At 42.5% G+C, this 15298-nt stretch overlaps 1 protein-coding gene across 1 annotated transcript in view; it reads left to right on the top strand.

Moving 5' to 3' along the window:
* The window catches only part of SWAP70 (switching B cell complex subunit SWAP70), an 84802-nt gene that overhangs the window by 9785 nt on the left and 59719 nt on the right, over positions 1-15298 (top strand). Inside the window, exons 2-3 of the mRNA XM_075927949.1 lie at positions 2114-2254; positions 14959-15132. Coding sequence (XP_075784064.1) covers positions 2114-2254; positions 14959-15132 — 315 coding nt within the window. The remainder of the gene's footprint in view (positions 1-2113; positions 2255-14958; positions 15133-15298) is intronic.

Below are 15298 nucleotides of genomic sequence, written 5' to 3'. Positions count from 1 at the left end.
TTGACCCAGACAGTCTGTATTTTCGTCTCCTGTACGGTAAAAAATTTCAGAAAATACCAGACACCTAAAATGTCTGGTATTTTCTGGTTTTTTTTTTCTGTGCCAGGAGGCAAAAATACATCTGGCAATCCTAAGACACACTCGGCAACTGGGCCCAGCCCCCAGCCCCCACCCCCTCCCCAGACCTTCGCCCCCAGACCCTCTGCTTAACCTGGGGAGGCTCGATCAAGAAAACAAGATGACTGCCAACAAAAAGACCTGAATCAAAGGGAAGGAATGCCTTCCCTGGGTCTTAGTGCTAAACCTCTCCCCCCTCACACTTAAAGGGGCCATGCTGTTTTAATCCTTTTTTCTTGTATTTATTGCTTAATAATTTTGGGGTTCTTTTTTTTTTCTCAACAACTTTGATCCCCCCCTTTTTTCTCCTCAACAGAATTTCCCCCGGGGTTTTTTTTTTGGGGGGGGGAGGGGTGTTAAACCATCTGGCAACCCTAAATGCAAGTATAAAAGCAGAGTCCCTCTTGTGTACTTGGCATGAGTAGGCCGATTGCTACTGCCTATGCTACTTGGCGTCATTACTCTTTATGCTCATACTAGCAGGGGGACACAAGCTGAGAATCACATTCCTAATTTGTAGTGTAGGTGTAGCCTTAGTGCGACTAGTTTATGGCACACAAGTAAAAATGATCTAGGTTCTTTTTTCCTGAATCAGTAACCAGGCCTAGGTTTTCTTTGTAAAGCATGCATACAATGGAGAGTTTTTAGGTGTATTTATTGTCCCTTAATTATCACGAACTTTGTACTTCCTTAAAACTGGTGAAGCATGTAGCCTCTCATTGAAGGTCATTTCTCTAGATAGGTTAGGTTATGAGGGGACTGAAACTAATGAAGTAACACATGCAAATAAGTTGTTTTAAAATAAAGTATTAAGTATTGCTTCAGAACTCTTCCATTCCCTTGCCCTCTTACAACATTACTTGCCTCTCATAAGTTGAAACCTACAGTAAATATAGGAAAATAACTGAAAAACAAGCAGATGAGAAAATTCAAAATCAATACGTTCATTTGACGTTAGTATTTCCCATCAACTTAAGATGTACATTGAAATACTTTTCATGAGTCAACTTAGTCACATTGCTGAATGTTTATAAGCAGAGGAACTGAATATTACTTCAGAGGGATAGCCAGGTTAGTCTGTACAGAATAAACTTAAAAAAAACAACAGATAGCCTAGTAGCACTTTAAAGACTAACAAAACGTGTGGGGCGGGGGGAGAAGGATAGCTCAGTGGTTTGAGCATTGGCCTGCTAAACCCAGGGTTGTGAGTTTAATCCTTGAGGGGGCCATTTAGGGATGTGGGGCAAATCTGTCAGGGATGGTACTTGGTCCTGCTGTGAGGGCAGGGGACTGGACTCAATGACCTCTCAAGGTCCCTGCCAGTTCTGTGAGATGGCATCATGAGCTTTTGTGGGCACAGCTCACTTCTTCAGATGACCCTTCTGGAAAAGATGAAGTGTGTGTGTGTGAAGGCTTGGTTTTTTTATGACAGTTTCTAATGTTGAGAGTTCCTCCTTGATTTTTTTTCTGTTTGTTGTATAGAATGCTGATAAGGTGATTCCTGAGGGTGGTTTTTTTTTTTTTGCGAGAATGTGGCATAATCTCTGGCTGTAGTCCGTGGGACATATAGATTGTAGTGGGTTTTTCACCCTTAGTCCCTTAGGTATGATGCTCATCTGTTTGCACTTTGAAAGGAAGAAGATGATTACTTATCATTTCCAGTTAACTAATTTCCTCATAGAAACATAAGTTTTGGTTTTCTACAGATCATCCCTTACTTTCAAATACATGATTTAAATTCTCTTGTGTAGCTGTTTTTGTATTTGTTTGGTTACAATCATATTGTAACCATCTTGTCTCTGTAATAATGTTACCAGTTGAAGTATTTGAATCCCTGTAACTGAACTACTAAAACTATATCTTCTCCCAACAGAAATCCCCAGTTTACAACTCACTCTGCCATGAATGTGTCACATTCTGTGCAGACTTCAGTGAATCACTGCATTGCCACTAAGGAAACTGACCTCTGAGCTCACTGATTTATTTCTGTTTGCAGGTCCTTTCTCACAATTTGTGCACAGTGCTAAATGTTCCCCATGACCCTGTGGCCTTGGAAGAGCATTTTCGGGATGATGATGAAGGACCTGTTTCCAACCAGGGTTACATGCCTTATTTAAACAAATTCATTTTGGAAAAGGTAAGTTTTTAGTTCTTGTGTTCTCTTCAAGTAATCAGTTTTAAGACTAGATAATGTCATAAACTTAACTGTTCTACTGCAATGATCAGTTCCTACACTGGGCTGAGGGAGAAAAGGGCGGGACAGGGAGGAAGGAAATTAAAAAGATGCTGACCCTTCCCCTTCCCACTGTTTCCTGTTATGTCTGGCCACTGCCTGGGCCACACTTGAGCAGAGATGTGTTCATGTACATACTGTATCATCGCCAAATTATTTTAAAAAAACAGAACTGCTGTTTTATATTAGACTGAGATGGAGTCTCATTTACAAATAGGAAGGGCCGAAATCCCTTATATTGAAAGAGGGTATTTTAATTTGAAATCACACAAAAATAGCATTATAGAGGATATTAATAGGTGGCACTGTTAGTTTTAAATGTTTTTTTTTTCTCTTGGTGCAGTGGTTCCCAACCTTTTTTTATACCATGGACCAGCAAACCCATTCCCAAGCTTTTGGCAGACTGGTGTCATTCTATTTGCACATTTGCATATTCATTATCCATATGATGAATATGCAAACATGCAAATACAATGATGCCTCTTGGAGTCCCCTTCCCCCAGCACAATCCCTATCCCCGGAGCCCCCAGTGTCTGACCCACTCTCCTCACCTAGCCCTGTGCTGCCTCCCAACTGAGTGCTGTTGCCCAAGTCATGGGTGCTCTGCATGGTCCTCCTGCTGTGTAGCAAACCGCTCTTCCACGGTGGGAGGAGTCTCCGCCCCTGCCCGGTGCTGTTTGGCTGAGAGGTAGGGCAGGACACGTCTCTCCCAACAGCCCCAGTGGGAGGGGAGGTGCTGAGTGGTGTATCCCAGTCCCCAGAGCTGCTGTAGCCCAGCAGCCAGTGGTCTGCAGACCAGTGGTTGGAAACCGCTGTCTTACTGCATAAGCATCGTTAAGTCTTGGAAGAAATGTGGTGTTAGTTTTATGATGTATTTTCTTTTTGGGAAAACTGTGGCAAGCAGCAAGGTTTGCTCTCCATGTTTTCCTAACTAGAAGCAATTCTTGAGGCGGTGTTGCCATCTGTGAATGGGGCATTGGGAATGTTAGGCTTAATACAAAAGAAGGGTCTGTTTACCGTTTGGGATCACCGTTGGTCTAGGCGTGGTATATGAAAGTGGGTAATAAATGGCAAAAATATTCCCAGTTTCTACATCACTGATTTCCCCTCCAATATGAAACTGACCTGCAAGGCCCCAGAATCTGCTATTGCTCTGCAGAGGGCTGACAGTAGCTATGCAGGTAACGACCCCCCATTTTTTTTAGTATTATTTTCTCCTGCTTGAGTCCTGTACCAAGGAACAACTGAAAATTTTTTGTAGTGTCATATAATAATTTATGCAAATTATTTAATGAAGCAATTTGTCTCAATGATAAACTTAAAAATAGCATATGCATTAATACTGATAGAAAAATATGAAATGTTACTTGTGATGTAGGTAGGTATTACAGAGTTTAGAGGTGCATAATACCTGGCTGGTCTGGTTGTGTTACCATCATTAATGAAATCTAATTTAGATTAAGCCTTATCAGGAGTGCTGGAAACTCTCTAGAACAGGGGTAAGCAATCATTTTTGGTGGGGGGCCATTCCAAGATTTTGGAAAGTGGTCAAGGGGCTGCACTTTTCTGTGGAGAGGGTGCGGGGTCTAGGCTGGAGGTTGGGTGCAGATTAGGGTACACAGAGTAAGGGACTGGGGTGCAGGAGATGGTGTGAGGTCTGGGGCTATATCTACACTATGGGTTTTTTCAGGGATACCTCTGGTATCCCAGGAAAAACTCTGACGCTTCCTGGGGATGTGTCTGCTCTTCCACTTTTTTTTCGGAAGAGCAGATGCACTCTTTCGGAAGCCCTGTCTTCCTCCTCCCATGAGTGTAGATGGGCCAAATTTTGGAAAAGCCTATCTATCGGAAAAAGGTATGCAAGTTCCGGAGTGCAATTTGTGTGCCTTTTTCCAATAGACCTTTGTAGTGTAGATATAGCCTGAGAGGGAGTTTGCGTGAAGGAGGGGGTTGGGACCTGGGAAAGGGGATTGGAGTGTTGTAGGGGCAGGGAGGGAATGTGGGTCCAGGAGAGGATTTTGGCCTGGGGGAGGAGAGTAGGAGGAGGTACAGGGCCTGGGAGGGAATTGTGACCTGGGGCAGGGAGGTGCAGAGGGTTTGGATAGTGATCTGGGGGAGGGAGTAGAGTGCAGGAGGGGTTGGGGTGGCAGAGGCAGACTTTGGCTGGAAGGCACTTACCAAAGCATGTCCTGGCCAGCAGCCTTACAGCACCCCCAAGGCAGGCTGGGCTCCCTGCCTGCTGCAGCCCCAGCCCGCTTGAAACTGCAGGCTGCTCCCTCCATGTGGCTCTCAGCTCCAGGAGGGGAGAGGCTTGTGCTGCCCTCATCCCCCAGGTCAATCTCTCAGCTCCTATTGGCTGGTTGTTTCTGAATAGAAGGAGAGATCAGCTGGGGTCAGTTACCATTTGTCGGTTATTTTTGGCCAGTTGGAGCTGAGGATTGGGCTGGGGGTGAGGAGATTACCCAAAGCCTTCTACTCCCTCCAGAGCAGAGAGGCACACGGAGCAGCCCTGCACTTAAAACAGCCTGAGGGTCCAAGCAGGGTGGTCCATGGGCTGGATCCGGTGGCTTGGTGGGCCGGATGTGGCCCGCGAGAGAGATCTTGCCCATCCCTACTCTAGAAGTAGGGGGACTCCCAGTGCCCAAACCATGGTCCCATCCTTTGTTCTGGTCCATCCTCTGCCCCTCTTCTGGCCCACTCCATCACTTCTACAGGAGGCCATGGCCCCACTTGCTCCTTGTTGCCCCCTTTCACCCATTGCTCCCTCCCCCCTCTAAGGAGAGCATAGCCGTCCCACTCTTAAACAGGATGAGGCTGCGTTCCCCTAGATCCTCTATTCTGGCTTTCCTTAGCTTTGTCCCTTCCGTTAGATTTGTCAGCCCCCTCTATCTCTCCGGACTTTGGGTTCTCCCATAGATAGCACACTCTTCCTTCCTTCTGGTATGTGGGTTTTTGGTGTATAACCCATTAAAGTACCTCAGAGTTACTCTCTTGACTATTCTGTGGGAAAGCATTCTGCAGTGTTTATGGAGAAGCATTTTAGTTGAATTTAAAGAGATTGTTTGTTTGTTCTGAAAAAAAAAATCCAGGACATTTTCACATTAAATCTTCTGAGGAAGGAAAGGGCCCAAAATGAAGAGTTATGGGCGGAGAGAATGTACATAAGAACGGCCATACTGGCTCAGACCAAAGGTTGATCTAGCCCAGTATCCTGTCTGCTGACAGTAGCCAAAGTTGGGCATTCCAGGGGAATGAATAGAGCAAGTGATCATCCATCCCTGTCCCTCATTCCCAGCTTCTGACAAACAGAGGCTAGGGACACCATTCCTGCCCACCCTGGCTAATAGCCATTGATGGACCTACCCTACATGAATTTATCTAGCTCTTTTTTGAATCCTGTTAGAGTCTTGGCCTTCACAACATCCTCTGGCAAGGAGTTCCACAGATTGAGTGTGCATTGTGTGAAGAAGTACTTACTTTTGTTTGTTTTAAACTTATCATCTATTTATTTCATTTGGTGACCTCTAGTTCTTCTAAAACAATGAGTAGTTCTATGGTACCTTAGAGACTAACAAAAATATATGTAGTATCATGAGCTTTCATGGGAAAAACCCACTCCTTCAGATGTATTATGGGAGGGAATACATAATAATTCTTTGTTTTTTCCACATCACTCATGACCTTATAGAACTCTATCCAATCCCTCCTTAGTCATCTCTTTTCCAAGGTGAAAAGTCCCAGTCTTATGAATCTCTCTTTGTATGGAAATGTTCCATATAGCTAATACTTTTTGTTGCTCTTTTTTAACTTTCTCCAATACCAACGTATTTCTTTTTGAGATGAGGTGACCACATTTGCACATAGTATTCAAGATGTGGGTGTACCATGCATTTATAAAGAGGCAATAAGGTGTTCTCTGTCTTATTTTATATCTCTTTCTTAATGATTCCAGCCATTCTGTTTGTGTGTTTTGTTTTCTTTGACTGTTGCTACACATTGAGTGGATGTTTTCAGAGAACTATCCACAGTGACTCCAAAATCTCTCTCTCCAGTGGTAATGGTTAATTTAGTCTCCATCATTTTATACGTATAGTTGGGATTATGTTTTCCAATATGCACTACTTTGCTTTTATCGGGATTAAAATTCATCTGCCATTTTGTTGCCCAGTCACCTAGTTTTATGAGATCCTATTGAAGCTCTTCCCAGTCTGCTTTGGACTTAGTTTCATAAATGTCTTTCATAGGCATTATCAAGGCATTAAGCCAGTCATTGTCTGTAATGCACTGACAGAGAGAGAATAGAAAAGGAAAATGGAAAGCTGAGGGCTGAGGTACACACTTTCTTGAATGAAAGCATATGTGTATGAGAGGGGTAGGTACATTGTGTGGTGGGAGATGAGGAGCAACGGATCTATTATCATTTAAAAGTACTTTAATTTGCAATACAGTTTCATCCTAAAAGGAAAAAGTTAAGAAACCAGGGTTAAATTGCCCAGTGTCTATTGCTTTGTAATGCTAATTAAATGACAGATATTTGAAAATGTTTGTATCTTAGATACACATTTTAAAGGGGGTTGTTTGTGCTGCTTGAGAAATTTTTTTGTTTCCTTTTTTAAGATCTGAATTATGCATTGCTTCATACACAGTCTTCATACATTTACTGTCTTTGTGGACAGTAAAAATCTTCATGGTGGCCTGTTTTCTTTGGCAGTTTAGGAGGTGTTTATGAACAAGCCTCAGAAGAGAAGAGTTGTACTGGATGAAGGCACTGATGCATGCCATTTCTCTCTTGAAAAAATGAATTTTTGCTTAGTGTGGATGATCTTCGAACAAGTGAACAGGCTTCCCTTCTTGCCCAAATTTGTTTACTTAAACAAAACGACTCAAGTATTAAACACGACATCGGGGTGGGAAACCTCTTTTGGGCCAGGGGGTGCCGACCCACAGAAAAATCAGTGAGGGTTTTCAAAGATGAGACACAACTTCTCCCCTCCCCCTTCTTGTACGCCAGAGCCTGGGGGGGGGGGGGGGGAGCCAAGGCTAGTAGATTTTGTGGTCCCCCCCCCTGCCCTCTAGCCTGGGGCCAAAAATGAGGAGTTCAGTGTGTGGGAAGGAAGTGGGGTTGGGGTGTGGTGTCTGGCCGGAGGGGGGCCACAGAGCTTGAGCACCAGCTCCCTTATACTGAAGGGGGAGCCCCAGGACTCAGAGGCCAGATCCAGGCAAGCCAGGGGGCCATAAGTGGCCCCTGGGCTGTAGGTTGCCCTCCCCTGCACTACATGGTCAGGGCCTGGGTACTCTAATTCCTTATGGCACTTCCATTTACTCCACAAGACACTCTGTTAATTTCCAGACATGCAGTTTCCTATGAATTCTTCTGATAGTGTGGTGGTGTAACTGTCTTGTCATCTTTAATGAGAGAGAAGCAGCCTCTTTGTGTGGGAGTTCTTAAACGCACATGCTGTTCTGCATTTGAATGTTAGCCAAACTCTCTCCTTTTATTTAAAATAGCAGGTGAAGCCTGTCCTTGACTGGGCAAAGTCATTTTGTGTAGATTAAACGTATAGGGAGGTTCAAGAAATCAAATATAGGTAATAGAATTTGTTATTAATGTGCTTTCAAAAAGGGAAGTAAAAGAACAGATTTAAATTTGTAGGATTTCAACTTCAAACATTATTAATTTTATTGAACAATTACCATACATAGTAAATTTGAATCAGAAACATGTAAAGCTTCCATTACTCTTTACATAACTAATTTGAATTATTTTGTGATTTGTAACAGTAAAAATGTTCTTTGCACTAAACTGAGAGTTGAATAGGTGACTCAATTTTAATTTTGTTAGCAAATATTTTGTGAATTCTAATAATAATAATAATAATAATCATGACTTTTTTCTGATGAAAAACAAAAATAATTATTTAAACCTTTTATCCAGCATATTTGGGTGTAAAAAGTAGTGCATTCAGTTAATTTAAAGGCAGAATTGTTTATGCAAAATGTGGTATCTGTAGGTAATCATGAAGTATGACTTTATTTTGCACAAACTCTTCAAAGTATATAATAGATAATAAATCCTTTCATTTGGATTTTAATAACATTCAGAGGGGTAGCCATGTTAGTCTGAATCTGCAAAAGCGGCGAGGAGTCCTGTGGCACCTTATAGACTAACAGATTTATTGGAGCATAAGATTTCATCTGACGAAGTGGGTCTTTGCCCACAAAAGCTTATGCTCCAGTAAATCTGTTAGTCTATAAGGTGCCACAGGATTCCTCGTTGCTAATAACATTCAGTATTTCTTAGAAAAGTAAACATTGGTGTTGGTATATGGCATAAACACTGTTATGTTTAGAAGCTCTTTGGATGAAAATTATTCATCAGCTTGTTTTTACTGGAAATCAGAAGCATCTGCATTAGTTTTGCGGTGTATTGTTTGTGAACTCAAACTACTCAAATAATTTTTTTATCAGAAAACCTGCCAGTCTGTACAGAAAAATCACTTTGAGGTATCAAAGCAACAACTCGTATACTCTTGCCTTACTTCTTAGAGTAAATCTCATTGGGAAAACTGTTCAAGCTTTTAAAATCTTTCTTTTTGTACTCCTGAATTAATGAATTATTTATCTAGAATACTAGGGAATGAGTTGCCCTGTAACAAAGCTTCCATTGTTGAACCAGAGAAACATGGAGAAATGCCCAGGTTGGCAAATTGATGAAGTAACAACAAACTTCCTTTATTGGTATATAGAATTAGTATTACTAATACCTTCAAATAGACTATATTTTCATTATACCTCCTTTATAGTTTCCTGGCAGCTGTTTGTGTTGCATCTGAAATGCAAAAGTACTAAGACACAACATTCTTCCTCTTTTTAATTATACTTATTTCTGTTACTCTAAAAATAAAAACACAGTGTTGGTATACGGCCAGTCTGATTTTCTCATACTGTTTTTTTTTTTAATTTCATTTCATTTCACTGCTTTTGGTGTCTTACACTGAGTTGTCAGTAATATCTTGCATGGATATCAGCCAAAACTATAGTATAAGAGTTACATAAAATTGTATCAAATCACACTTCCTTTCACTTATACTGAGGATAGCATTTTACATTCTGCTTGTCATCTGTCGAAAAATTATACAAGGTGCAAGTTCTTTTTTCCTCTAGGCTTCAGACTACATAGTGTTTTTTAGACTATCAGATCTTTGAGGACTTCCTTTTTTTGGCATCTTATAAAGCTGTTGAATTTCTGTACTTAGTTGCATTTAAAGCTGTTTGGTTAAATGCTGCTACTGGGACATCGTTTGGGTAGTGTTTTTGCATATCAAGAAAACAAGTAAATCTTACTGGATTCGGAGACTTAAATAGTTTGTAATTACGGTATAAAATGTCTTTGGGAGGAGAGGGAGGTGTTCTGTATTTTTATCATACTTTATTTTAAGTAAGAGTACTTTTTCAACTTCTCTTTTGGTTCATCTTGTATTTTTCTCTGGCAAAAACACAGTAATCTGATGGTTTATTTTTAATTAATAGCACAGAATACTACAGATGACTTGAAGCAGATTGCACACTCTCCATAAAGATTAGAATAGAAAGCACACACTAGTGTATGGTGTAAATTTGTTCTTAAAATTAACACTCATTTTAACAACATTTTGTTAGGTTACAAGCAGAATGAAAATTCTGTATCATGTATGAATAAAATTAAAGATCAGAAACTCAGTCTGGGTTTCAAAATTCTTAGAATATTTTAGAGTCCAATCAAATCAGTTTCATTATTAGTACTTTTTAAGCTAATTTTGGAACTTCTTTTAAATCAGAATTCCAGGATGGCCTTTGCTCCTGTCTGATTTTATATATGAATATTTGTTCACACATTGCTTTTTGTGATGTGTGTGGTTTTTTCATTACTGATTTTCTGGCTGTTTGCCAGCAGTTATTTCTATCCAGAAAGATAGTTTTGAAAATTTTACAAATTCCTCTTAATCATTTAAAATCCATTTTGTGTGAATATTAATTGTAACTTGAGGTCTCATTCAACTGTCTTGAAACATAAAGTAATGGTACAAGTAAAAATTATTCAGCGGGCTAAAATATGATAATGGTAATAGCTTGTCTATTACTTACAATCATAGAATCCTAGGGCTGGAAGAGACCTCAGGAGGTCATCGAGTCCAGCCCCCTGCCCAAGGCAGGACCAACCCCAACTAAATCATACCAGCCAGGGCTTTGTCAAGCTGGGACTTAAAAACCTCTGGGGATGGAGATTCCACCACCTCCCTGGGTAACCCATTCCAGTGCTTCACCATCCTCCTACGGAAGTAGTTTTTCCTAATATCCAACTTAGACCCTCCCCCATTGTAACTCCACTAGAATGAATCTTTGTTAACTGTGCATTCCAAATTAAAGCTGCCAAATTTCCATGGTGTGGATTTAGCTCTATAAAAATTACCTGATGATTTGGGGAATTGGATTTTTTTCCTTTTTGCAGTTTTACTTGAAGAATGTAGGTATCAGAAAACTTGATGTCATCTGCCATACACCGTTTGCAAGAAGGCTATTGGATATTTACTTTACTCTTTGCTAAAAGTGAGCTATTCAGTTTCTCTTTTCCTTGGATTTCAACATCATTGTGTTTGGTGTAGTGTATAGAGGTTATACAGCTGCTTAAGCTCCCCTGCCCTTTTTAACAATAGGCTTAATAGCTTAAAAAATCCTGAAGTGACTCAAGATGACTTGCCTTTGGGTAGGGCTGGGGCTTGTCCCCTCACCTTAAAATTAGCTAGAGTTAGCAAAGGAGGACCTGTTTTAGGGCCCAGTCCTGCAACTTCATGGAACTGAATTCATACTAGGATCAAAGCCTTAGTAATTATTTTCAGTTGAAAATAAGTAGTGCATGATAGCTAGCAAATTAATCAGACAAAGGGAGGCAGAGACTGTGCAAAAGCAGGCAGAGGGCCCTGGTTCCTGCCCCCCTTTCTTCCCCAGGCTCTGCCCTGGGTCAAGCTGGAGCTGTGGATCCTCCACCTGCCCGAGGTGAGCTGGAGGGGAGTAGCTCTGAGTCTGTGTCTCTGCCCTGCAGGCCACACACCCACGTCAGGTGAGGTCCTCTGTGTGGCTTTCCACAGCTGCCTGTGTGGCTCTTACCATGGCTAGGCTGCGGCCCCCTCATGGAGTTGTCCAAGTAAGAGCCATGGTCCAGTGTGCCTCCTGGTCTGGGTGGAGATATGGGCCAGGGGCTGCTCTCTATTTCCCCTGCCCCCCTTCCTTGGCAGGAGGAGGTCATCAGCCTGGCACCCCATGGGTTTGCTCCACCTGTTAACCTGGAGGGAGGGGTGTGAAGGAGTCGGGTCAGGGACCCTTCTGAAAAGTGGATGGGTAAGGTCCCCCCACTTTCAAAAAGTGTGAGCCCCCCCCCTTCCAGCGCCTCTAGATCAGATTGAGAAGTTATTTTCTAAACTATTTGTACATGACCATTTCCCAGTAAAAATGTTATGGTTCTGACACTTACTCTATCTGAATTTTCAAAAATTAAATAAAACGAACAGAAACCCTGCTGTCTGAAAACAGGCAAAGGAACATGGGACCTGACTCTACAGCTGCTCTGAAAGTAGGTGTTTCAGAGAGTGGTGTAGTGTATTGGTGTGCAAATGGGAAGTACTTTCCTGATGCAGTAGCTTCAACATCCCAACTGTTTGAAGGATATGGCTTAGTGTGACAGCCTGCAGGAGAACCCAGGGAGCTGGGCTGGGAGTGCTCTGCACCTCCTCATGTGGCCAAGAGCCCCAGTTGGCCAGCCCCTTCTTGCCGGAGCGCACACAGGTATGCACCGCTTTACATTCGCCTCATAGTAAAGCGTTGAAACAGTGGTCTCTGAGCTTTCTATACCCAGGACTGTTTTCTGAATTTAAGGGCAACCCAAGATCTAGCTCCTTCCCCATGGCCCCATTCCTCCAAACTTCCTCTCTCCTTCCCTTTACCCGACTTGAGCAGGCGGTTGGGGTGCAGTAGGAGGTTCATAGTGCAGGCTGGGTATAGGGTGCTGGCTATGGGCAAGGGCTGGGGAAGGGATCTGAGGTACGGGGGCCTGGGTTGCTGGCTATGGGCAAAGGCTGGGGAAGGGATTTGAGGTACGGGGGCGGGAGCATGGAGTGCTGGCTATGGCGAGGGCTGGTGTGCTGCCTCTCGCCAAGAAGAACTTGATGCAGGTAGCTCCTTGTTGGCAGTGCAGTGAGGCTGAGGCATTCTTCTTGTCTGTCCCGGCCCCATGCTGCCTCTGGAAGGGGCCAACGTGCCCGGAGGGGTGGGGAGTGAGGGGGACATGGCTGTGCCCAAAGCCCCTGTCTGTTGACATAGTTTCCTCAGCTCCCATTGGCCACAGTTCCCTGTTCTTGGCCAATGGGAGCTGTTGAGGCAGTACTTGCAGGCAGGAGCAGCGCTAGCTGAACCTCCTGCCCCGCCCCATACCCCCACTGGCCACGCTGGCTGCTTCTGAGAGTGGGACAGGTGTCGGGGGCTGGGGTTGGGGCTGGCAGGGGGCCTGCATTAGCAGCAGCCTCCCTCCACCACTAGAGATTGCGATCAACTGGGAGACACCCCCCCCCAAAGTACAACCAGTTGATGGGTTGGCGACCACCAATGTTTCCTCTAATCTTTTCCAACCAAGTGCAGAATAATTTTATGTGCACTGAGGCATGTGTTAATGTGCACCACTAGAAAAACACAGAAGTAGCTATGGGCAGCATTTCCTGAGTGGCCACACAAGCACACAGCTTACAGGGAACGCTGCCCTAAAGGGAGTTTGGCACGTCACACCACAACTGCCACTAAGTGCTGTTTAGTCAAAGAAGGTGAAAAACAACTGAGGAATGGAGGAGAGTAGCACACATACAAGCAAAGGGATTGGAATCACGTTTAGCATATGTCATTAGGGCCATAATTTGCATAAATTTTGTTTTAGGTATTTATTTCCTAGATGTTCTTTACCCTGTCCTTTGACCCTTCTCCCTCCTGGTCTCTCCACTTGGACTGTTGATAGAGATAATGTAACAGACCTGGTGGACTGTGGCCTTCTTTATTGGTTTCTCCCCATCCTGGAAATTAATCATTAGTCCAACATATACTTTCTGGAATGTTTTGGGGTTTTTGTTTAATTCCTGATTCTCTACCTTAGTCTTTTCACTCACTTTCTTGTCCTTGCCCTTAGCTAGCTGCTATGTGTAGTCATTTACTCCTGAGAGAATTTTTTGCAAATTTTATTTCTCAGTAAATAAATGCTGAGGTTCCAGCATGGCTGTGGGGAGCACAGGCCACTGGCTGTACGAGGTGGCTCTGCAATCCCCTCCCCTCCCTGGACATGCACTCCATGTAACGGTAGTACAGAAAAGGCAGCTTGTGCTCTCAAAAGAGAGAGGCCCTGGGTATGTGACACTGTGTGCCCGCTCCCCCCCACTTCTCCTGTTGAGGTGGGCAGTGGCCCCTAAGCTATGCCCATAGCCACCCCTGGTCCCACTCCAACATGGTTTCCATTTATTTACCCATCGTTTTCTGTGGGGAAGCAAAGATATTGAACGGCGGGATGTGAATTCTACATACGTACACAGACAGAATTCCTCGAGAAGTGAGTCGTAGATTACCCACGAATAACCCTGTGAGTCCAACTGGATTTACGTAGCAGTAAAATGTTGCAGTTTAGTGGTGAAACCCATAAAACACTGGGCGATTTGGAAATGTATGTTATTTCCAATCATACATAATTTTGAAATGATTTGTTGCACTTGACGTCATGGTGGAGGCCTCCCCCCACATCTATGTTTTGTACAGGTTATAAAAAGCAAGAGAAATTCTATTGCCGTGCAAAATGTGCCTTTTAATTTCTGGGTAAGCAAAGAAACAGCATTAAAAAGCTGCAGAGTTATGAGTTATGGAATAGGTATTTAATCGATCATAAACAATTGAATACAAATATGGTATTTTCTATGGTAAAAATCTTTGTATGTCAATTATATACACAGGTCCTAAAGATGGTAAAGAATAAAGAAGAAACTGGAAGTTTTCAGTTATTTCAAAATAAGGAAAAAGTATGAGGAAATTACAGGGCCTATGTTAAAAATAAGTTATTGTATGTGATTGTAAATTATTGTAGTTATGACTTTATTATAAAGTAGTAATACAACAAAACTTTCACACTTACTTTTCTGTATATAGCTTTTAGGTTTTTTAATATTATATCTGGGTGCACTTCTTCCATCTGAGTAACTCCGTGTAACATAAGGATAGGTGTAGTTAAGATGAGGTATATACGTTAAAAGGTATGTTAAAACGGCGTACGGGAGTAAATATGGGATATGGTTGACTTTCCTTCACTGAAGTTTTAAAATCATGCTTTAATTCAACATAAATTATGGTTTTACTGGACGAAATTCCACAACTAATATTTTGCAGGAGAGCAGACTTGATGACCATATTGATCCTTTTGAGCCTTAAAAGCTGTGAGTTTTATTGGTGCTCCAGTATGATTTCATCAGTGCATCTCAGTTATGTTTATCTGTACAATATAATGTACTGTTGCACGTGGATTACATTTTTTTGTTTTCATTTTTTCTTTTTAGGTTCAAGGGAACTTTGACAAGGTTGAGTTCAACAGGATGTGTTGGACTCTCTGCTTCAAAAAGAACCTCACTAAAAGTCCTTTGTTCATTAGCGGTGAAGATGCCTTTAAAGTTTGGGTTATTTTCAATTTTTTATCTGAGGACAAGTACCCATTGATCATTGAACCTGATGAGGTAAGAAACAATGATTGTAAACTACTATGCTAGTTCTTTCAGTGTCCAGATTGCTGACAGCTCCATCCCTGTGGGAGGTGCCCCACCTCTTCCTACCCCTGTTCCACTCCTCCCTGCACAGCCATACCTACCACTGCTGGTGTCCTATGTAGCCCAGCAAAGGCAG

This window comes from Pelodiscus sinensis, chromosome 4 (assembly GCF_049634645.1).
Source record: "Pelodiscus sinensis isolate JC-2024 chromosome 4, ASM4963464v1, whole genome shotgun sequence".
NCBI lineage: Eukaryota > Metazoa > Chordata > Testudines > Trionychidae > Pelodiscus > Pelodiscus sinensis.
The sequence above is the reverse complement of the archived record's forward strand: the minus strand, read 5'-3'. Positions and strand labels throughout refer to the sequence as shown.